Here is a 24705-nt window from a genome sequence, read left to right as displayed (position 1 = left end):
TCTCCAAATAAATCATGACACTGGGAATGATCAACTTAGTGATTCTGGGTTTTATGCCTCTTTATTAATTAATTCTCTCATCTATATAATAAGAATAGTTAACATGAATGCTAACTATGTATCAGCTACTGAGTTCAAGTGTTCTAAAAGGTAGAATGTTTTAATTCTAACCCCAATCCTATGAGACCGAGCTTATTTTTGTCCCCTTTTTTAAACTTTGGGACAAGGAGCCTGAGTAACCAAATAGCTTTAAGGTACCCAACATTGTCCAGGTAGCAAGGTGTTAAGCAGTAGAAGAAAGAAGTATGAGGCCAGACTGCTGGGGTCAAATCCCAGCAGTTCTGCCCATTTAGGATCTATGTGTCCAGAAGTAACCTATCCTTTCTATGTCTCAGTTCTAAATCTGTAAAATGGGTATAATAACAGTGCTCACTTCATAGGTTCATGTGAGGATTACTCAGAACAGTATCAGCATTTATTTAGCAACAAGCACTATCAGGGTTAGCTGTTGTCATGGGCTCTGTCATATAACTGGGACTGCTCCAACTTTAGTAGTGGGAAGAGGGGTGCCCCCACTTGCCCTAAAAATGGAAAGAAGCAATAATAGCCATGTCTTCATAAAAAGGGAACAATGGAGTGTATAGGAACAAATTATGGACTGAATATTCAAGGGTTTGGAAAGCGGTGGGCAAGAATAAAACAGTACTAAACCATTCCATCAGCTTTATCTTAGGATATGCAGATAAGAAAACAGCAGCCGTGTATATGTCGAAGATCTTTAAAGAGACGTTACATACTCTTTCTAAGAAGACAAAAAGAGACAGAGCTGGGTGTTCTGATCATCAGACTGAGACTATCAAAAGTTCACGATCTTATATTAGAGGAATATTTGATGTGAGAAGCAGAAAATGTGAAAGAAAGAAAGAGAGAAAGAGAAAGAAAGAAAGAAAGAAAGAAAGAAAGAAAGAAAAGAAGGAAAGACACTAACAAGAACACAGAGTGCTTGAGAGTTTTCAGCTATTATTGGAAGCATTTGTCTGCTCTCATTAATATTGATTTTTATTCTGCCTTGCTACATGATAGTTATCTAAGTATTTACTACTATACAAGAATGTACCAGTTATTTTCCCTAATGAAGAACCGTTTCCAAACCAGGTGGATGCTACAGTAAATATTCCACATTGGGGAGTCAACACTGTTCTTTATGGATTTGGCCTGACCCTAGGATATTATTAAAATACAGAAATAAAATGTTACCTCATTTAATTAAGCCAAGCCTCAGCCTACTGGGATTGCTTGTATTTTTTTTTTCAATTTTCCTCAGTAAAATAATATGTTTTGTTTCTTTATGATTGAATAAAATGTGGTCATAGAAATGATAAGTGTTGAATAGTTCCCTAATTTCAGCTCTTAGAGTTAATGCTTTTACTTCTATTCCCTTACTTGGTCATCTCTTTCTTCCACTTCCCAGGCAATGATGCCCTAAAAAGATTAACCCCCTCTCTGGGGTTGGAGCCAATTATTTCAATGGATGCCAAAAGTTCACCAAAAAATTCAATTGTCGAATTGGGTCTCTAATGGAATATGATTTTTGTTTCTTTTAGATGATGCATTGAAGAAGTTGTGGCTAAGTACACTGGCAGAATATAAAATGTCATTAAGACATGGTGTCACTGTTTCCTCCTCTGCTTCATCAACATGAACGCATCCATCTCTGGAAAGCACTCTCACATCTCCGGCATACAGTTCTTAATAGTAATTTTCAAATAAGAGCTACAATAAAGGCCAAATCCATTTTGTTACAGCAGCGGGAACTAACACCGGTGATCCGCTCTGAGCTAGTAAGCTACATGCCAAATCAGTTTCTACCACCCACCGGGAACAACACACTTCACATGCAAATCAACAAATTAGGCAGTTTTCACAGATCCTATTCCCTCAGATTTAAAGCTTCATAAAACACCACAAGATTTTTACATTAAGATAAACAACGAAGTCTGAGATGATATTATGTATTTGTGTTTATTTGCCCTCATAATTACAGGTAAATTAAAATAATGGACTATGAAATTCAACAACCCTCTCTGTACCCAGATATCTACCAAGTAGGGCCAGAAAAATGTCTCGTTTCAATACAGGATGTCTAACTATTCAAAACAGTGGGATGATTTCAGTAACGTATCTTGCCAGCCTTGAGTGAGGGGAGAGTGATTGTCAGCAAGGTTTCCAAGGAGGTGATCCTTGAACTCAGCATTTAAACATGACTAAGAGTTGGCCAGAGGGGAATGTGGGTTGAAAGTTGGCGGGATGGCATTTTACTTACGGGGAACAGGAAGGGCCCAAAGCATTGCCTGGCTTAATGTTCTTATGGTACATTCAGATAATTGCATGCACTTTTATCTCTGGCTGCAGGGAAGAGTAAAGGTGGGGCATCAAATGACAACTCGGAAATTTAAGTACTTCAAGGCACTGTAAACCAAAACGTGGGCAGATCAGATTTATATTTGCGAATATCATATGGGCAGCACTGTAGTGGGTGGGTTGGAGGAGAAAGTCAAGACTGCTCAGAAGGCCACTGCTTTCATCTGGGGAGAAATGAGAGAGAATCGGAACTAAGGAAGTACAACGAAGATGGAGAGAAAGAACTTAGATACTTAAAAAGTAGAATTCACGGATTTTGTAACGGATTGGATTTAGGGGTGAGGGGAAAGGATATGTCACCCTCTTCTCTTTCCAGATGGCCTTAGTAAGGGTAGACAAGCAAAGTCCGTCTCACAATGCACACACTGTGTATCAAGGCATCTGGGAAAACTCTTTAGTAAGTTGGCGTATATGGATCCAGTGTTTGGGTGAAAAGTATGGTCTACGGTTGAGGTTGCTGGGGTGGGGGTGAGGAGGAGGAGGAGGAAAGAAGGTATAAGGTAAGAGAAAGAAAGAGAGAGAGAGAGAGAAGTGTGCCAGGAGAGGGCTGTGTAGAGAGGTCTAGGGAATGTCAACTTTCAATAGGAGACTAAGATGAGTAGCTAGAAGTGGCAGCCAGAAAGCTATAAGCAATACCTTGAGTGAGCAGCATCACAGAATATAATGGCATGAGGAGTGTTAAGGAGACAGTGATCTACGTGGAAATGAAACAATTCATTTTTCAAACATTACAGAAACTCTGCTTACACCTCTAATTGCCTACCCTTTCAGGAAAGGAAATGCCCGTTACTTTCTTGGACACTAATTTTTGTCACATAGGATACCCTTGTTTTTTGAGGAAGTATAATTAAAAAAAAACTTAATAAAAATGAGCATTGCTCTACAAGGCTAAGCATAAAGTATTTGAGTACACCATTGAAATTAAAAGGGTAAACTTTATCTATACATCCTATTTATTTTATTATAGCCATTTCTTATCTTAAGCCCATTCATGTTAAAGATTTTCAATGTACAGAATTGATAAATTAGTAGAATTTGTTTTATAGATGCACAAGTTCCAAACATAATCCTTTTCCAGTTTGGAGTACATTGTACAAAGAAGCAATACCTCATGACCAAGTATGACATTACACCCTAATTCTATCAGACATTGTAAAGACCCCAACAAAAGGAGAAGGTGGGTGATACAGTCCCAGTGATATGAAATTCAAGGAGCTACCTAAGCAACCTTGATATTTTCTTAGTCTGAGCTGTGACGGCAGAGAGGAAACCTCAGCTTTGAGGATCCCCTGAAAAGCACAGGGTAATATAACCAGAAAGAGCCTCCACTAAAAAGAATCATATTTCTTTGAATTATTTAGATTTCTTTGAATTAGTTAGATTCAGGAGAGCTATGTTTGGTTTACACTTGAGGGAGCCTAGCTAGAGGGTATTAGAAAGAAGATAATCTTTTTTTTTTTTTTTTACATTTTTTTAAACATTTACTCATTTTTGAGACAGAGAGAGAGAGCGAGTGGGGGGGCGGGCAGAGAGCGAGGGAGACACAGAATCTGAAGCAGGCAGCAGGCTCTGAGCTGTCAGCACAGGGTCCGATGCGGGGCTCGAACTCACAAACTGCGAGATCATGACCTGAGCTAAAGTCAGACGCTTCACTGACTGAGCCACCCAGGCGCCCCAAGAAGATAATCTCTAATGAACACCCTTCCATGGTGGACAGTGTTGCTTCCCATGATGCCGCAGTTAGATGGTTATCTCCAAACCAGGGGGTTTGAGGGGGTCTGTCTTGAGGGGGTCCTTGAGATACAAAACGTGTTGAGATGGACACTCTATACTCCATTATTCCTTCCACAGAGTTACATTCGTACTCCAATGACAGCTATTGTATCTATCGAGGCTGAACGTTGACTATATTAGTGAAAAGGCTCTGAGAGTAGAAATAAGAAATCAGCCACTTGTCAGGCGGAGAACATGGCTGGCCTTGCAGAGGCTGGATTTCATTATGAAATGGTTCTTAACTTCTTTCGAGAACCCTTTGAGAATTAGAAGGAAATGAAAAACTCATTCTCCATAAAAATATGCATTCTCACTCACAGTCCAAATTTTGCACACAATTTTTAGACAGCCCAGGTCTGTGCCTTAGATGTTTAATTGTATATACTTTATATGTATACATATACTTTACAAATACCATGTCATTGTATGTGGATTCTCAATGCGAATGGAAAAATTAAGATTTACTTTCTAGAATTTTTTTTTACCATTAGCCTTGACAGAATATAGTTAATTTACAGAGTAAAAAAAAAATGCTGACATACTAATGTTCACAAAATATTCATAATGCTACCTACCGATTTAATTTTTAAAAAGTTAAAAAGAGATGTTAATAATGATTTACCAACACACACTACAAGCTACCTTTTGGCTTAAAGTTTCAAAGTGCTTCATAAAGTTGTATTATCTTGTGCATGGGAGATACTTGGTGCACAGACATTCAAAGGCATACTCAGCTGACAAGAAGAACAGGGTAGATTTCAGCGGCTCTGACTAATTAAATCCTGACGTGCAGAAATAAGAAAAGGATTCTGCAGCGTGTTTACAGTATTTCTTACTGTTTTTGCCTTATCCAGAATCAATTCAGCAACATGTGGTCATGTGCATAGGAGGACTGTTACCGCTGCATTCGTGTAACTTAGGGTCAGGCCTATGATGAGGAACGCACTCAGATGGTACTGCTTTATTTTCTGTAAAAGCTGAACTGAATGTTCAGGGAATTGGGTTTTTTTTTTTTTATTTAAGTACTGATTCTCAACAGATGTGTTGTCTTACCCCCTCTGCTAGCTACATCTATATTGCATATTCTATTCTACTATAACATATCATATGCACTGTACCTCCCCTCATATTACTTATAAGTGATATTACTTACATTACTGCACTTATGTTACTTATATAACCTTTATTATAGCTCCTTCTCTTCTCTCCAAAGACACAGGAGCTTGACTAACGTCAGAACCATTGGCGTGGCCTCTCCAACGTAAAGCATCCCAAATGTTACTAAAAAGACTGGCAGGATACACCCTATTTCTCCAAATCCTCCTTCCTGGTTAGGCCGATTATAAATTTCATGGATACATTTAACTCCACTATAGCTATCATGTTACATTTATCTTTGTGCATTTTTTTGTCTTCAACATGTGTTCAAATGCACAGATACTTTAAGAAAAGCACTAAGTGATCAGAGACTGGTATTGCTTCCCCAGCTCCCCCTCCAGTCTTATCAATAAATCACTTGCAGCAAAATGGAAAGGATAAGAAGTCTGAGAAAAAAGAGTATCTGATTTCTAACAATCCTTCTGTAGCACAATTTTAATAGTAATCAGCAGGATATTTTCCTATTTACCATCTTGTTCAAGCACATTGTGCTAAATTCAATGGTTAATGAGGACTCCTCCCGGGGATGAGACATTTGCACCTCTTTGCAGAGGTCTTACTTTTGTAGTTTCATTAACTACCAAAGAAACACATCTCACTCTTGGAAATGTGTACTCATTTACCACAAGCCAACACTGACTTAATTCCGGTTTTTAAATTAGATGATGATCACACAGTCCACAAAAATAAAAGAATAATGCATACTGGCTTTCTTGACTTGTAATCATACTTGAAGTCACCACCTCCCTCATTTTCTAATTTCTAAATTTACTGAGTTGAGGTTGAACTGAGGCCACCTGTTTACTCTTCTCAACTTCAGGATAAAAACTATACAATGAGGCAATGCTAGTAGCTTTAGAGCAAGTTTAAGGATAAAGGGATATCAGGTTTGCAGATACTCACACGTTAATCAGAAATAAAAAGGAATGGACACGTTTATCTGTATTTACATCCATATGAAGAGAAAGAAAAAGGGAGAAAATGCTAGCGCTAACGTGGCAAAATGTGAACATCTGAGGAGTCTGGGTGAAAGGTATACAAAAATTCTTTGTACTGTTTTGGTCATTTTGATGTGAGTCTAAAATTATCTTGTAACAAATTTAAAAAAAAATTCTAAGTTCTGAGGTTAAAAAGACATAAATGAGAAACCAGATCAAAGAATTTATAGACATGGTATAGAAGTATGCTCTCAGACGTAATTACTATTGGCCTCTGTCTTGTAAATCAACAATCAATAACCCAAACACTTACGTTGTTTAAAGCCACTGGTCTATTGGCAACATGTAGCAATATACATTACAAAAACCATCATCCCTAAATGATATTAATGTTTCAGCCACAGCTGCCATCAATTATTTAAGACCTACTTCCTAAGCAGGTTGGTGGGTTTGTAGAATGCAAGATTTTCAGAGAAGGTAGGGAGAATAATGGAAAGAGAACCCAAACTGGATTTTATCCTAATAAGAGAATGCCTTCTGAACAATCTAGAACCCCAGGGTATATATACATAAAGGACTATTTTCATCTGGTGGTCCACCCACCAGATATAGCAAAATGACAGGAGTGCTCAAAGGAGCTAAATTTCCCCCACGCTATTACACCAGTAAAATAAAGGATCAACTTATTGAAATATTGGCCCAGCTAGACTTTCTTCCATTAACAATCAGTTGAGACACATTTTTAAAGCAACAGCTTAAATGAATGGCTGTGTGTCTGTAATAATTTTGACTTAAAATGTCAACTGTATTTGAGATGCCATGTGCATTTAATCAATGTCTCTGCATTGTAAAATAAATATACTTCCGTGTGACTGCTATGCCAGCCATAAATCATAATTCACAAAGACAAGAACATCTTACCCTCTCTATTGACAGTTGTTAATGACAATACTGATTAAAATGGAATCTGCCTGCCATATTATTGTTAAACAGTCTATTAGAATTTCTATTACATCCTATAACCTACCACTATTTCTCTTTATGCTGATACATCTCTTATGGAATAAAACATGATAGACAGTTAGATTTAAAGTTTAACACTAAAAATGCAGAACTAAACAGCAGAGCTTATCACTAGGTTGTAACCTGTATTTCCAAAATTAAGAGAGTTCCTTCTGTCAGAGATTCCAGTATTCAATAAACTTGTTTCTCTCTTTTACAATACTTGAGTTTTACAAAATGAATACTTGGGATAAAAAAAAACTAGAAGAATAAAAACATCAATTGTTATTTAAGAACCACATCAGCCTATGGAGATGCCTACTAGAAACTGACTGTTAGTTACTATTTCTAGAAGGGATTTCCTGGAATCAAGAATTATTTCAGTGATCCATTGTGGAATGCATACTGTGGGCAAGGCAGTGAGCAATAGCAAATATGCTGTCAGAAACGCCTAACACCTCAGGATCACTGCGGAAAGGAATTAGAGTCCCACTAGCCATGATGGATAATGGCTGCAGGAATTACATAAAGACAAAGAGGATGACCTAGAGAGGTCAGCCAGCTAGTCTAGAAGTGGTGCACTTGAGCATATTCCATTAGCAGCACAGCCCATGGTGGTGAGGAAGATAAATGGCAAATGAATTCTTGAAAGGTATGATCCACAGGGTTCAAGGAAAACTATCCTGTAAGAAAGACACGGGGCTGGAGATGCAGCCAGGAATGAGTATTCCAGGCATGACCCATCAGAAATAGGCAAGTTCCCCTACACCAGTGCTCTAGTCTAAGACAACATGGTTCAAGCTGAGGTCTGCATGGGACTGTGCTTGGACTACCAGATGCTAAGATGTGGAAGGTGTTTATACAAAGCTGACCGGCATCAGGAGAGAGATGCCTGAAAGTCAGCCCAGCTCTGTGTTTGGTTCAAGAGACCAGCAGGACCAGGGGAAACCTGAAAATTGGGTTATGTTTATGAGGAGATACGAGGGGAAGGTAGAGGGAAGAAAAATGAAGCAAAGACAGAGACACTAAGAAGAACACAAAAATTTATAAGACATGGATCTTATACTCAAGGTAGTGTAAACTCAGTGGGAAATATCAAGATGATCCAGGCCAACTCTAACACACGTGTTGAGGAATCAGCCTCGGCCAATGACTTTTCTATGTGGCTTGAGCATATGGGGCTAAGAAGATGCTGGGTGAGCTGGAGTTAGAAGGACTGAGAATGGGCGCGTCTGGGTGGCTCAGTTGGTTAAGTATGTGACTCTTGATTTTGGCTCAGGTCATGATTTCATGGTTTGGGTTTGTCGGATGAAGCCCCACGTCTGGCTCCATGCTGAGAACGCAGGACCTGCTTGGGATTCTCTCTCCCTTACTCTCTGCCCCACCCCCAGCTCATACGCGCTCTCTCTCTCTCAAAATTATTTAAATAACTAATTTAATTTAAAAATAAATAAATATTGGGGCGCCTGGGTGGCGCAGTCGGTTAAGCATCCGACTTCAGCCAGGTCACGATCTTGCGGTCCGGGAGTTCAAGCCCCGCGTCAGGCTCTGGGCTGATGGCTCAGAGCCTGGAGCCAGTTTCTGATTCTGTGTCTCCCTCTCTCTCTGCTCCTCCCCCGTTCATGCTCTGTCTCTCTCTGTCCCAAAAATAAATAAACGTTGAAAAAAAAATAAATAAGTAAATCAATATTTAAACAAAATAATGTAACCTTTTTTTAAAAAAGAAAAGGACAAGAAAGGCCTATCACGTCCCACATCTGTCCCCGCATCTGCATTTGTAGGGACATTCCTTGGCATCTTTGCTTATTTTTAACAATGAAAGCACTATTATTTAAATGAGTGTTAAATGCCTCGGTTTTTGGATTACTCTTGCTGTGTGTGTGTGTGTGTGTGTGTGTGTGTGTGTGTGTGTGTGTGAATTTCTCCCTCTACTTCCCTCTCCTCGCATCACAGTATAGAGGAGGAAGCTGTAATTGAAAACAGTAAAACCAGATGAAGGGAAGAAGGTAGGATAAATAGGAAAAATGTTCTGATAGCAAGTTCCAATTAACCTGTCAAAGGGTCTTTACAAAAGTGTTTCAGTAATCATATCAATGTAGACATTAAATGCCCTACACAGGGGAAATGACAGAGGCATGAGAGAAATGGAGGAGATGGGCCGGGGAGGCTGGTACACAGTGTTTGGGTCAAAGTTCTAGGGAATTGGTCAAAGCCACTCCTTTCATTTTACAGTCCATCTTCATCATAAAAGCTGTTCCTTCATATACTTTGAAAATTCCAAGAGGCAAAAGGAAAGCAGAACAAATCTATGCTATTGATTTTCTACTATACATTGACTAGAGTTCAAATTTAAAGTGGAAAATTATAGTCCCTGGGGGAGAAGAAGCCTATCGATGGGAGGAACTACTACCGAAAGCCCTAAAATTAGGGTTTTTACTGTTCACCGGTGATTTTGTCTGCAATCATGGTTACAACCATTATTTTTGGTCGATGTGCCCTTCAGCTCGCTCTTTCTTGAGTTTTGAATTTATATAATATTTTTAAGGATTATTTTGTTGGCAAGTGGGGTGCTGCTTTTAGTCATTCTTTGCTGAGACCTTTCTGCTTTGATTCCCGGAGTTAGAGGGCTTTTTCAGATACCAAGAAAGCCTTAAGAGAGGAGATGGCCGCTCAGGCTAAGGTAAGCACAAAAAATTAAGATAATAGAAGAGTTCACTCAACTTTTCTCTCAGAGCTTTCATTCTTTCATATGTTGTTGTTGTTGTTGTTGTTTTTAATTTGTAGTATACGTCTTTTGGTTTGTGGTATTACAAACAACATTAGTTTTTATTTTTGTTTTATTTTTCAATGAATTTTTATGACTGGAGGGGCATATAAACAAAAGGTAGGGAGGGGCAGTGGATAAAATGGAAAATGCAGACAGACTTGCTTAAAACTGAACAGTTTCCAGGGGCTTTTAAGGGTGATCAATCCGGGATGAGCTCACTATTCTAAAACAGACCAATGGACACACCGAGTATGAATATGTTTAAAGGCCCAATTTTCCACTTTGCCTCGAATGAGGTCTTCTGTTTTGGCAAGTTACATGTAGTAGTCTTGAGCCACCTCCCTCAATTCCGTGCCATTTCACTTTGTTAAACTGACTTTTCAGATTGCCAGCCCTTACCGGCTTTAGTCTATAGACCCATCTGTGCTATAAGCATCATCAGCCAATGGCCAAGCAGTTGACGATCACAATGACAACTTACGCACATACTGCAAGTGTACAGAAGGTGTGTATCTCCCAGGCAAACTGCCAATCAGGAAGGTAATTGTGCAAGTAGGTTTGGGCATCTCACTTTCAGTATTTTTACCAAGTACACTGCAAATGGTCTGACCATACTTTTATGGGATCCATGGAAGCTCTGCTTATTTAAAAGGAGCTTAACACATTGTATGTTACTTTACTATTAGAACTTCTGTACCCTACCACCCTTTAAGGAAAGATCCCAGGTACCAGGAGAAGACATCTGACTTGTTGACTGTGTTCTCTCCAAACTGAGCACTGAGACTGTCACTTATAAGACAGTCCGTCAATATTTTTTGAATGAACGAAAGATGTCAGGGGAACAAAAAGAAAAGACTGGCTGTATGCTTACAACATGCTTGTTGTATACTTACCAGGTACTTGCTTAAAGGTATTGAATAAATTATTTCAGAAAAGATTTGGGATCACTCCACTCAACCTAGAAAAGCAGCTTGGAAATAGATATAAAAATCCATGTATTTAAAAAAAGCCCAGGGTAGGTTTCTTAGGGGCGAAGAAGTAGAGAGGGTATACACCTGAACTGCAACCACAATTATGGTTATAATCTCACAAAATGGCTCTTAATTTTAAATCCCATTTTAATTGCTAATAATTTCGTATTTATGGGTCATCTTAATTAGACAGTGAGTCTAAGCAAAAGGTTCATGCTGTATATTTTTTTCTGGGTTTCCCCAGGGTAGCACTTAATAGATAATCAAGTAATAAACCGATTGGCAATTTTTTTCATATCGTTTTAGATGGATATTTATCATTTTTAATTTTAAAGTACTTCAGGGAGGTCAATTCTACAACCTGTTCAGAAACCTCATTCCAGTGCTTAACAACTGTCTTCTTTTTTATATCTAACCTCATTTTTTTTTCTAATAGTGATTTTGGCCCATTTTCTCTAGCCCTGTCCTCAGTGGAGATGGAGAACAGCTGGTTACTATTACCACTTAACTCATCCTTCAACCTTTTCTTCAAACAGAAATTAAAAAAAATAATTAACTCCCAATGCAGTTCACCCTCTTTCTTCTTTTTGAACCACTTCCACTGTTTGCATTATTTTCAGTACTATTATCTAGAATGACTGAAGGGCACAACACATTAATATCCAAATAAGTCTATTCTAATTAGCACACCATCACGCCGTTAGACAGCAAAAACTCAGTAAGGGCCAACACTGTGAAAAGTGTTGTGAGGGAGCCACTTTGTTTAGAGGAATTTCTGATCGCACTGAGGACAGGAGACAAAGATGTAAAAACCTGAACTAAAAGCCAAGCCTGCCTATGGGAAGTCCAAAATAAGAAGATTGGGGGCGTAGGAGTTTTGATGAGAAAAAGAGACATGCAGTTCAAAGAAGGATTCATAAAGGTGATGGGGCTTAAGGTGGGCTTCAGAGGGAGAAAGCAGGACTGAGAGAGAGAGAGAAAGGGAGGGAGGAGGTGCTATCTTAGGGTTTCGCAAAGCTCGTTTCGGGTAATCCATTAGAGTGGTGAGTTTGCACAAAGGAACAGTTGAAAACGATGATAGAAAAAAAAATTAGGATGAATACAGAGGGCATTGAATGCCAGCCTAAACAATTTGAACTTTGGAGCTGACAGCTCCCATATGGGGGCTCCCAGGACTGGCTGCATCAGAATCATCCGAGACACCCAGGCCTCATCCTAGACCTCTGATGTAAGGTCCAGGGATCTTTAATTGTAACCAGCTCTGCAGAGGCTCCAGAGGACCGGTGGATTTTGAGAACTACTAGGTAATTGGGAACCTCTTGGCTCCTAGAGCAGAACTGGTTCTATTTTAAGAACATTTTATGGGCCGGGCGTTTTTCATATATCATCTAATTCACTCTCAAAGCAATTCTATGAAGTAGATGCTATTATTATTCCAATTTTACAGAAGAGGAAACTAAGCACAGAGTAGTTAAGCAGGTGCCGAAGGACCAACAGCTAAAGAGAAATGTAGCTGGAGTTGAACCTAAGTAGATTTGGCTCCAGAGGATCTGTTTCTTGCCACTAAGCTACAGTGAATTTTAGTGGAGAAGGTTTTCATTAAATATTTGATCACCAAATGAATACATGACCATTAGCTATGCCTAGGATGAACTGGAATGAAGAAAGGAAGAAAGCAGGCAGTTAGGAGTTTGTTGAAACAACCTCATTATAGAAGACAAAGACCACGGTTAGCGAATGATGATGGAGGTGGAGGCTGAGATGGAAGAGAGTCTTTTGCACACATCAGCAGGGTTGCTGGCAAGACAGTGGGCTCTCGGATGGCATGGGATTCCTGGCAGTGCCTCCTACAGAATCAGGAACGTCGGGATGAGCTGGTGACTCAGATGGGTGGATGACGCATGAGATTTCAGCCATGTTGAAGCTGAGGTTGAGGCAAGGCCACCATGCAGAAATGATCAGCAGCTAGCTGGAGAAGCAAAATTGGACTGCCTCCAAAATCCTGTTAGATATTATTTAGCATGGTTGAGATAATAGTCCTAGATGTGCAATCCAATAATATTTGTGTATCTCTTATCCATTTTTCAATTTGTGTATCTCCTCTGTCTGTCTGTAATTGTTCTGGGAAGACTCTGGCTTATATGGTTATTATGCCAAAGATTCAAGCCTTTTCCCTTAATTACAAACCATCTCATATTGTTAAATTGCTCCTTCATAGGTTGGCTTAAGACAGGAAAATCCAACAAATAGCAAAAAAAAAAAAAAAAAAGTATGCGTTCTACAGGGTGTATGAAAGTAGATACAGAATTATGGCTGGTGTCAATGCATTTTTAGATGCTAATACAATAGCAGCAACGATTAAGAGGGGTCTGGGTATTATTATCAGTTAAAATCTGGCTCTCGGCAGGCAGATTCACTTCTCAATGTCTCATTCTTTATTACCTGCGAAATAAAGCTACTATTTGCCACCCTCATCTCCCATGCATCTTAAAGATGGATGCTAGCAAATTACATTGAAGTTCTCAGATAAAAGGTGCTAAACAAAGAACTAATTTCATTTTTCCCTCAAGCAAATTATTAAATCTATACATGTCATTATCTAATAGTATTAAGTAAACATTGCACAAGGACACGACATTGTGCTGGACATGCTACAAAGCAAATTAGGCAAATGCAGTCACAACCAGGAACTTGTAAGTGTTTATATATATGAGTAAACTTGCTGTTAATATGTTTTATTAGTTATTTAATACGAGTATGCAAATAGGTCCATTAGGAAATCCTTTGCATTTTATTAATCCAGCATTTTAAATGATTATATTTCACCTTAAATGCTAATGAAGTTTATTTATTAATGTGTATCTTCCACTTTAGCACCTGTGAAAGTTCTCTTTAGCATATCAATTTCTTTAAAAGTTAAGCCGACATCTTTCTTTTTTCCACTGGACTTTTGTTCTGATCTGTTAACAAATCTAAACCTCATTATCCAAGAAAAGTAATGAGATAAAGGGGTCTATTTTTCTTCGGTGCTCTTTCATAATTCACATTACCGTTAATGGGAGTTGTGCACGCATATTAAGAGAAAAAGAGGACCCTAATTACACAAATAAGCCTTTTGGTTGACACTCTGTGTGATCATTTGTTATTATGAAAAATACGAGAAAATCGTCTTGCTTTGGACAGTCATAAACAGAGCGACGGAGGAATCGAGATTACATTTGGTAGGAAGAAAAGGAGATGAACAGCAATCAGCTTTTAAAATGATTTTGAAAACAAGCTACCCATACATTTTTATACTAATTAACTCCATCTATGCCCCTCGCTGCTCTATGAACATATACTGAAAGAAAACAGATAGAGTGATAAACAAACATTTGCAGGCATGCGTGACAGCTGAAAAAAATTACTAAAGTCAGACACCAAATAAACTCTGTGCATGGGGCACTGCAGCGGCTCATTTGTCTATGCACTCAGCCCATCTGTCTCTGGGTCTTCTTTGACTTAAGAAATAAATGTTGGCCACACAACCCTAAATTTGTCTGATCCAAATTTAATCTATACTTTTTAGTTACCATACTTGCCTCTACCTTCATCATTTTCTAGCACTTGCCCTATTCCCAGAGGCTCTCCTTCCACTTCTTTAGGTTCTTCTGTTTGCAATCTATTCCTATTGTGATGCTAATTTTCCTCTCTGGTGCTTAGTTGCAAAGGAACAAAAGCTAGGATGTATAATACATAAATATATAAATATTATCAGCTATCACACCACTGGGTTTAATGGCAGTCAATATCGGTATATTACACTCTCTACTTTGCAATTCCATTACGGGCTCAACACTGGTGGTCATAAAATGTAGCATTCTGAGCCCAGGCCTGTGATAGTAATAATGAAAAAAAAAAAGGGGGGGGAGGGTCATTTCTCTTCCTAACTCGAATGAAAAATTAAAATTGCTAGGGCACTTAGCTCAAAGGAAAATTGGCAAATTAGTAAAATGAAGAAACAAAATATTCGTGGTTCATATTATGAAAGAGAAAGTAAATAATTTAAGATGAATTGTGAGGTGAGAAAATGCAGTTACCAAAAAGACAAAAAAAGAAGCCTAATAAAATTTCAATGTATTTCAGCTTCTATTCCTTTTTCACTCAATCGTAGTGAGCCATGAAAAAGGATGGATGGTTGTACCTGTAAGTATCCTTTGACATGCAAATGTATTTCTTTGCCAGTCATATATTTCTCTCATGCTCAATACATGTAGCCATTTCGCCCTGATCCTGTAAGGTCCTCTGTTTTCAATGTATTTCTGTATACAGCTTGCAGCTGAATGAAGAAGTTTGACCTACTTTGGCTTTCATGTTTCATCTGAAATTTCATGTTTCAAACTGGCCTCTACTTCATGAAGCAAAGCACCTTATCTCCAGCTTGTTGTTGGCCTTTTTGCCTTTGGGGAAATGACTGTTAAAATTTCATTGGCCTGGCTACATTAGATAGGTTACCCTTCATACCCATAAAGTTGAAGGGATACCCAGACATTTTACAACCACTATCTAGAAAGAGGTAATGACAGGCACAGCCACATTACATTTATTGTACATGAGACCTATAACAGCCGTTATGGGATCAAGGTAAAGAGGAAAAATGTATGACAGATGTCATGCTCCCTGGAGATTTAAGTATTCAGTCTCTATCTAACCTAATTTAAAAATCAAGTCAAAATGTATCTTTATAGGTAATGTATTATAAGACAACTTCCAAGGCAACTCAATGAAATAACTATGAGCCATGCACTGAGAATATCAAGTCCAAAACCCATCCATACACTCTGGTCTGAAATAAAATACATGAAGGAAAAAAATACAAAAGAAAAAATCCTGTTTCTCCATTTGAGTCCATTTTCTATTCGTATTCAATACCACCAAATAATTAGATGACCTTTGAAAACAGTTCAAGTTATATTTAGAAAGGAGTGACCCAAGGCTTATAAGATAGAAATGACTGAATGATTTTAGCTATGTCATTACTTCCTATAGTTTATTAAACAAAATTGTACAGTCTGAAGAAAAATTAGCATGACACAATAGCAATTAGAGGGAAAAAAATGAAACAGAAATTCAATGGGCTCCAAGTCAAACGCAGAATCTGATGGCTGGCTAAGGCCACGCAGGAAGACAAAAAGTAAAGCCTACCAAGTCAGGCGCTACAGTGACAGATTTGCCTACATCAATTAACTTCGATTTCACAACAACTTGGAGAAGGTGTGTTACTGTCCCATTCGCTGCTGAGTAGACTGAGACTCAAAGGGATTAATGAAGGCCACAGAGGCTGTAATGAAAAGGTTTTTAACTAGGTTAAGTATTAATTAATGGTGATGATGTCTGTGTTGTTTGTGGTGATGGAGGAAGGTGTGTGTGTGTGTGTGTGTGTGTGTGTGTGTGCGCACGCGTGCGCACAGAAGTGTTCCTTTTATTTTTTATTTTTTTTCATGTTTATTTACTTATTTTGAGAGAGACCAAGAGCACACATGTGTGCAGACAGGGAAGGGACAGAAAGAGAGGGAAAGAAAGAATCCCAAGAAGGCTCCTCCCTGTCAGTGCAGAGGCTGACTCAGGGCTTGATCTCACAAACCATGACACTGTGACTGAGGCAAAATCAAGAGTCAGATACTTAACCAAATCAACTACCCAGGTGCCCCAGAAGGTGCTCCTTTTAAAACAATCCACAGTAAGATGCCCTTATGTAGAGTTGCCCTAGTTTCAATAAAACAGTATATTAGTATAAAACCAATGAAACATAGACGTTTTAGCATTCCCAAAGGTTAGAAATAAAAAGCTGATGCCTCTAGATTAAAAAAAAAATTCCTCTGTCATTAGGATTCATAATTTAGTCTTTTCTAAGTAGAAACCGAGCCAGCGTATCACTGGGGTATACCTACCTTACCTGAGTTAAGAAACAAAGAATATCCAACTGGGCACCTGGCTGGCTCAGTCAGTAGAGCATGTGACCTTTAATCTCAGGGTTGTAAGTTCAAGCCCCACATTAGGCATGGAGCCTACTTAAAAAAAAAAAAAAAAAAAAAAAAAAAAAAGAATATCCGACTGATGGGCTAGGAGGAATAGCACTGACAGAGACAGTTACAAATCAAGTCCAGCATTTAGATTACAGCCCACATGTCTTCAGAATGTTTACTTCAAGTGTAATAGGCCTTTATGTACTAAAATAGACACAGTTTGGGTTAGCGTTTTGTTATAGCTTTATGTGAGGTTGGTTTAAAAATAACCTCATATTCGTATGCTGAAAAAGAAAAAAAAAAGAGCAGGCATAAAGTGATTTGGCTTTAGGACCACAGCATGCTAGGTTCTGATAACAAATCTGCTGAAATTAAGTGGAGCCTGGGCAGATACACAGCCTGTTAGGCAGTTAGTTACTATGGGGGAGATGACCCCATCCCTTCTGACTTTACCTTCTTCATAACACCTGCTACAGTCTGAAATAATCTCAATTATTTTGAGTTACTTGTTTATTCTCTCCTCGTCACTGGAATGCAAATTACGCAGGAGCCACAGCCTGGCTGTCTTGTTCAGCACCAAATAAATTGACTATTGATTCCCTCAAGTTGACAAGGTAGTGCTTTGTCCCAGAGGTATCCATCCCAGCCAAATGTCTCACCTCTCCCTGGGAAATCTATTGCTACAAGTAATTTACATGTTTATGTGATATTTTGCTTGTTTGGTTTTACACTCACTGTAAGACATTCAAAAGTCTTTGAGTTTTCCTTCATTAAAACCAAAAAAACAAAACAAAACAAAACAAAACAAAAAACCCAAAGAACACCATAAAAGCAAGGACATCATTGGTGTATGCCTAGTGACTAGAACAGTGCCTGATGCAAAATAAGCCTTTGATAGATAATGTGGAATAAATGAAGAGTAATTATGAATGCACTTGGCAAAGAGTAAGCATTCAATATACATTATTAATCAAATGACTATGGGCAAACAAATTTTTGAAACAGAGGTGACGTTTTCTATTGGCAGGTTTAGCACTTTGTTATTTGCTAATCAAAGCAAAGTCAACAAGGAGTTTACTAGGCACGCTTCCTTCTGGTACCAAATGGCACAAAGGGTATAGAAAAGGTACTTGATCGAGGTCAAAGTTTTCCGTTCAGGGTCCAGCACAAGTTGATAATTCAAAGGTCTTTGAAGTGAGTGGCCTATACTATCAAAAGGAAACAACAGCAAGTATGATATAAAGGAATGGATTTGAAATACAGATCTGTGACAGAATTCAGTTTAAGGAACGTAAAGATCCACGAGGTTATTAAATAATTAAGAAATCAGGGACTGAATGCTAGGCTTTCCACTCCAGACAGGGCAAGATTTTGTTAGCTAAAGGATATTTCTCTTCAATGCTTAGAAAATATCTGCTAGAGCCCAGGAAAGCAGCCTGGGGCTGACAGCATTTGGCTTGTGTACTGAGGGGGTCTGAGTCTCAGATTGCAAGGAGCTGTAAGGAGCCACAGGCATGGTAGCAGGTATTGCCATGAAGAGTACAATGCCCTAAGGAAGCCAGACACATGATGAAAAAATTGAAGCGCCTCGATCCCCTAACGTTCTCTTTCAACTGCAGGTAAACAGGATTCGGAGAAACTAGGAAAGTGGGTAGGTTCTTGATCTGCATAGTTTGCCATCATAATTCATGGCCTGTGTAAGAGCCACAGTTGAATCTACGAGGAGGTAATTCTGAAATCAGCAAAGCATACTGGAACCAGACCACACATTGAAAGGTATGAATTAATGAGATCCCTGTAAGTTTTTCAAAAGGATCAGGAGGAGGTCAAATTAACTAACTAGCTAAACCATACGACTACATATCATGAACACAAACGGACCAGCTGATATCAGAAAAGCACACAACACTTAGCTTTTTACAAGCGAGAGCAAAGCCACTGCTAACACATTCGCTCTTTCATGGCGCGTGGTTTGGTGAAGGGAGGGAGACCATTTCGGTCCCCACTTGTGCCCTCGGCCAGGTGCCACTGTACACGGCACAGGGGCAACATCCTACATTAAAGCTCCATGTCGGGAGAGTGGCTGTGAACGCAGATAATGGAAAAAATAATACATATTTAAACCACACACCCAACTCCTAGGGAAGCTTAAAGCGATCAATCTTTTTTAAATAAGAAAGAAACTAAGTCAATAGCATCTGAGCAACAGATGAGAATTCAAGCAAAATCTGTTGGCTAATGGTAACAGCTTTTGTGTTCTTCGCTGTTGAAAGTGTGCATGTAGCAGCAACTCCAATATGCTCGCAAACTCAGATGCAAAAGGCTATGGAAAACAGTTGCTATTTTTACACTGGAGATAAAATCAAACACCACCTTTCAGATCTTAATTTTGCTAAAACAGGAGAAGGAAACAAAGCGGAGTTGCTAGATGTCGAAAGGATCTAGGGCCTGTGATTTCCAGCACAGGCCAATATGGGGTCTATTGGGCAACACAAAGAATAGCTGTCTCTGAATTATGGGCAACGGGGCCTGAACGTGCCAAATCAAAGCATCTGAGACGAAACACAGAGCTAAGGCTTGATTTAGTAATATTCTAGAAAATGGGATATGTGAAGTTCGAACAGTCTTTACATGTATAGGCTACTCTAGTTAAATCGTTACAGTTTTTTTCTTTAACACCTTAGATTAAAGAGGAAATTGTTTCCTTATAAATGAGTACGATATTGTAGAAGTAGTAATAGTAATTATAACAACTGTATTAGTTTTCTATTGATGATATAAAAAGAATTTCTATGAACTTAGTGGCTTAAACAATAGAAATGGGCTGAAATTAAGGATTTGGCAGGCTACGTTCCTTTCTGGAGGCTTTCCAGAGAGAATCCATTCCTCTGTCCTTCCCAACTTCTAGAGGCTGCCCTCATTCCATGGCTCATGGCCACCTCCCTCCAAATCAAAGCCAGCAATGTTGCATTCCTCTGTACCTTCCTTCCATAGCCACATCTTCTACTTTTAAGGCTCCATGTAATCACCGTGGGCCATTGGGGGAAATACAGGATAATCACCTTTATCTTAAGGTCAGCTGATCAGCAACCTTAATTCCATCTGCATCGTGATTTGCCTTTGTCATGCAACATAACTTTCACAGGTATCAGGGTTTGGGACATGGACATCTTTAGGTGGCCATTATTCTGCTTACCACAATAATTAACGTTTATTGAATGTGTATGTCTTGCCAGGTGCCATTCTAAGCATGTTACGTGTAACCAAACCAATATAATTCTCATCATAATGGTATATTCTAATTCTCATTTTTCAGATGAGGAAACTGAGGCACAGAGATTAAATAATGTGCCCAATGCTACCTAGAAAGAGAGGTAGAAAGGCCGGGACTGAATTTAGCATTCCCCATGCAGAGCCTGCACTGTTAACCTCTGAGCTCCATAAATAAATTCAAAGGCAATTCTCTTTATATATTTGTATTGTGTGTGTCATTATTATCAGGATGCTTAAAGCATAGCCCTCAAATTCTGGCAATCATAATAATTACCTGGAAAAAGGGCAAGTTTAACATTCAAAATGTCAACTGGAAAGACAGAGTCTATAGAGACCACCAGGAAAAACAAACCAATGCCTACTGAGAAATTTGTCCCCCCGTGTCAGTATTATCTGCATTGCCTAAATGTGACGTTGCAATTTCAAGATCTCTCTCTCTCTTTCCATATATATATATATATATATATATATATATATATATATATATATATAATAACAGATTATACTTATGTTCATGTGTTATATATGAATAACAGACATGGAACAGAACTTGCGTTTCTGTCTGAAATTTCAGTTGAAAAATCCCAAACTGAAAATATCTGATGACAAATGCCACCCAGCATTCTTGACAGAGACATCTCCTAGGGGCTTAATAAGAAGTAGCCAGCATCACCTCTCACCTCTCACCTTTAGCCCATGGAAAAGTAGACCCTGAGAGAGGGATTTTCTGTGATGGAGAATTACGGGAATACAGAAAGTAATGCAAAGGGGTATCTCCCCCTCACACCCCCAATAAAGTAAATAAGAAGGCTGCAAGAACACCCCTGAGAGAATGTGAAGGCCGTAGAGGAGTCAGCAGTCCCCCTTCCTACCTGTTTGAGACCTGCAAACATTTACTGACCCGCTCCCTTCCCCATGCATGCGAGCTTGGAAGGGTTTGGGACGTGGCTGTCGAGCTAGGGAGGCACAGAATGGGGCTCGGCTCTGCCATAGAGAAGTCTGAACGTGCCAGGCTGGTTGGGGCATCCCTACAGCAGGATGAGGAGAGAGGGGAGCAACGAGAAGAGGCTGTGTTTCTATCTTTTGGGGAGGGCAAGAGCTCAGCAATTCCAGTGAGCCAAGTGGATGCTGCAGAAGGAGGGTTGGGCTACAGCCATCTCGAACTGCCACCATCACAGTCTCTCCGCCAGGGGTGGGGGGAAGGAGACCTCTGGGTGTGCTGTGTGAGGTCAGAGATGAAGGGCCAGAGGGTCTCAGGAGGTCAGTGGGAAATGTATCTCCTAGGTAGCGGCCATAAGGAACTCCTGAAAAATCTACAAAAATAGCCCACAAAGGCCCCCGTCAGCAGATTATGCCAGATCCAGACACCTGTTTGAGTACAACTCCACCACTATCTTAATAAGGCCCTTCCTTCCCTCCCCGCCGGGTCCAGAGACTGAGAAGCAGGAGAAGGTGGAATCTACCACCACATCGTGGGGCCCCTCCTTGGGGTTGAGGCTTGAGGGGCAGGGCCGGGAAGTTTCGAGAACATTAGACTGGCATTTTAGACCCTGACGCAGAGGCGGTTTTAATCCCCAAAGCGACCAGAAAGCCATCAGCTGGAGTAACGTCATCAAACTGTGGACACTCTGTCAGTGTCAACAAAGCAGATCTGGGAGCAGCTGTAGGAGAAGAGACAGTGCTTTTCTGACTGTGCCCTGCTGAGCCATGCCCGTTGGACAGGCTGGCTGCATACGGAATCTCGTGCCCCAGCCCCGCTGAGTTGGGAGAGCGGGTACGCTCGCCTCACTGCGGAAAAGGAACACGGTAAGACTCAGGGCGACATGTGAAGCCCAGCAGCTCGTGTGAGGAGAGTCACGGACCAAGAACAGGCTCATCTGACTCCAGATCCAGTGACATGTCCAATGACCACAGGGCTTCCATGGCTGAGAGCCGATGCACCCGCAGGCCCAGCCACGCACACACCTACCACTACGCGGCAGGTGAGGGTGGTTCAGTACCCTGCGTTCTCTAACTCCGAGCAGGTGTTGTAGAGGCAGCAGCTGGGGACTTCCTCGCCTCTTGCTTTCCCGGATGGAAGAGGCGTTCAATTTACCTGCATAACGCTTTGGTACCAAGGACCGCGGGCACTGCCCGTATCTCTATCAGGCATTAGCCTTCCTTTCACAACAAATTTCTAACAGCCTCCTGCCATCACCACGAGCTTCCGGAGCCACCCAAGAAGGCTCCTTCTGCTTCTGCAGAAAAGGAACAAGCACATTCGCAATTTAGATTTTTTCCCATGTGGCTAAAAAGGAGGGAAAGCCTGACTTTTTTCCTGGGTGCACACAGATGAGCGATCTCACCAGGAGAAGCCAGAAAGCAAAAGAACCCTGTGGTGCTTTCACAGCGGGTCCATACCTCAGCATGGCACCAAATCCTTTCTTCTTTATTTTCCTTTCAGGATCTCCGTTTTCCTCTTTCAGCTTTTTCTCCTTGGCTTTCATTTTGCCTTTTTCCTTCTTCTTCTCCTTCTCTTTTGGTTTTTTGATTTTCCTGGCTTTATTTTCCACGTCCTCTAGCTCAGAGCTCCCCTGAGGGGCAGCTTCACAATTCAGAGCTCCTTGGCCGGAGCGAGAGCTCTTATCAGACAGACCGTCTGTACGGAGAGAAAAATCAATACACGTGGTCAGGGGCACTTTCCGTTAGTATATCAAGAAAAGTTCAAATGTAAAATGCAGAAGAATGAATAAGGCCTTCCAGAGTTCTACCCTTCCACGTGGCTACGTGTATCCTTTGAAGAGACAACTGCCGAAATCTGGTTACTTCGAGCAAGGTTTGATGTTGGGAGTGGGGAACAATTGGTGGTTTGGCCGGTGGTATGAGAGGTCTGATATGTGGTAAAACACTAATATCTCTGAAAGCCAGCTTGTTAACCATGATCGGCTCAGAAAGCCCATATGCTGGGAAACAAACAGGGCGAGTGTATTTCCAGGAGAGGTTTCTGAGCACAAATGTAACCTAACTGCTTCTGCCCAATTAATGCAGTCAGTCCTCAGGTTGATGCTGCTTCTAATGACTTCAATAAGAATGTCAAGAAATGCATACTTAGTGCTCCTACCCTAAGGGTAAATGACAGTTGGTCCTTGTAAGAAGGTGAAGGAGAACATTTCTTTAGCATATTTGCACTGTCAAATAAATTGCATATTGTGTTACCCAATTCCATGTTCGTTAAGCCAAAGGGCAAAACATATCAGGAAAATGAATTACTTTTAATATCAAAAATATAATTGTGATCCCTAAATCATTTTTCTTCGTAGTTAAGCATACATTCTTGCCCATGATTTGTGGATAATACTGAGATGCAGAAACCCGGGAAGGAGGCATTTTGTCCTACCAGCTTCTAACTCTTCGGGTCCATCGTAGGATTTGTCAATGGCTGCTCTGAAGCTCTCATTGCAGCCACGGCCACGAACCATGTGTGGCCGGGGTCTGTGGAAGGGAAGTTCATTCTTCCTGACCTCAGCGACCGCGGTCTGTAGACTCTCCAAGGAACTGGACTTTTTCAACCCCAGAGTTGGACCGAAATCTTTGCTCGGAGATTCTGGAAAAGAAAAGGCAAAAAGTCACCCTTTCCCAAATGAGACAGTGTGGTGTAGTGGGAAAGTCTGTTGTTCCAAAAATATTTGTTTGAGCATCTTACAAAAGGGGGTGTTGAGTACATAGGGTTGGGGCTTAAATCCCAGGTGTGCCAACTTTTTTGTGACTTGGAACAACTGGTTTGAATTCTTGGAGCCTTAGATTCCTTTTCTATAAAGTTGTGGTGAGATTTAACACGATGATATATATTAAATAAATGTGCATATGTGCATATATGCAGACATACACAGATATATATGAGTTTGAAAGATTCCAGCAGTATCTGGAGACTATATGTATGAGACTGTGTGTATATGTGCACACACACACACACACATACACACACACAGGGCATCTAAGATGATGAGCCCTTCTCACAGTGTACATCCCAAATGTTCCCTACATTCTAGCTTTTATTATTTCCACCACTATTTTTATGATTATTGACTAATATACTGCAAGGAAATCAAAGAGCATTGAAGTGATTGTAATTTTTGTGATTAAACACTTTACTCTAGTGGCTATTAATGTATCATGAAGGCAATTTATTTAGTCAATAAATAAATAAAGCAAAGCAAGAAAGAAAACAACTTGTCTGTGTCAATGCTTATTGTTCCAAATTGTCTTTCTATTTGGGTATCTAGAAAAGAAGTAATATTTAAATATAATATATAACTCCAAAAAGAAAAAAAAAACTAAGTGAATTTTAGTAGCTTGTTTTCCGATATACAATATTTTTCATTTACACTGGCTCTCCCTGCATACCTGCCCCCTTTCAC

At 39.9% G+C, this 24705-nt stretch overlaps 1 protein-coding gene across 2 annotated transcripts in view; it reads right to left on the bottom strand.

Annotated features, from left to right (window-relative positions):
- The window catches only part of PARD3B (par-3 family cell polarity regulator beta), a 1020722-nt gene that overhangs the window by 276340 nt on the left and 719677 nt on the right, over positions 1-24705 (bottom strand). For both annotated transcript variants that reach the window (XM_043577601.1, XM_043577602.1), the window contains exons 17-18: positions 23685-23891; positions 22709-22946 (exon numbers count right to left, since the gene is read on the bottom strand). In XM_043577601.1, the coding sequence (XP_043433536.1) occupies positions 22709-22946; positions 23685-23891 (445 nt within the window). The remainder of the gene's footprint in view (positions 1-22708; positions 22947-23684; positions 23892-24705) is intronic.

This window comes from Prionailurus bengalensis, chromosome C1 (assembly GCF_016509475.1).
Source record: "Prionailurus bengalensis isolate Pbe53 chromosome C1, Fcat_Pben_1.1_paternal_pri, whole genome shotgun sequence".
Classification (NCBI taxonomy): Eukaryota; Metazoa; Chordata; class Mammalia; order Carnivora; family Felidae; genus Prionailurus; species Prionailurus bengalensis.
The sequence above is the reverse complement of the archived record's forward strand: the minus strand, read 5'-3'. Positions and strand labels throughout refer to the sequence as shown.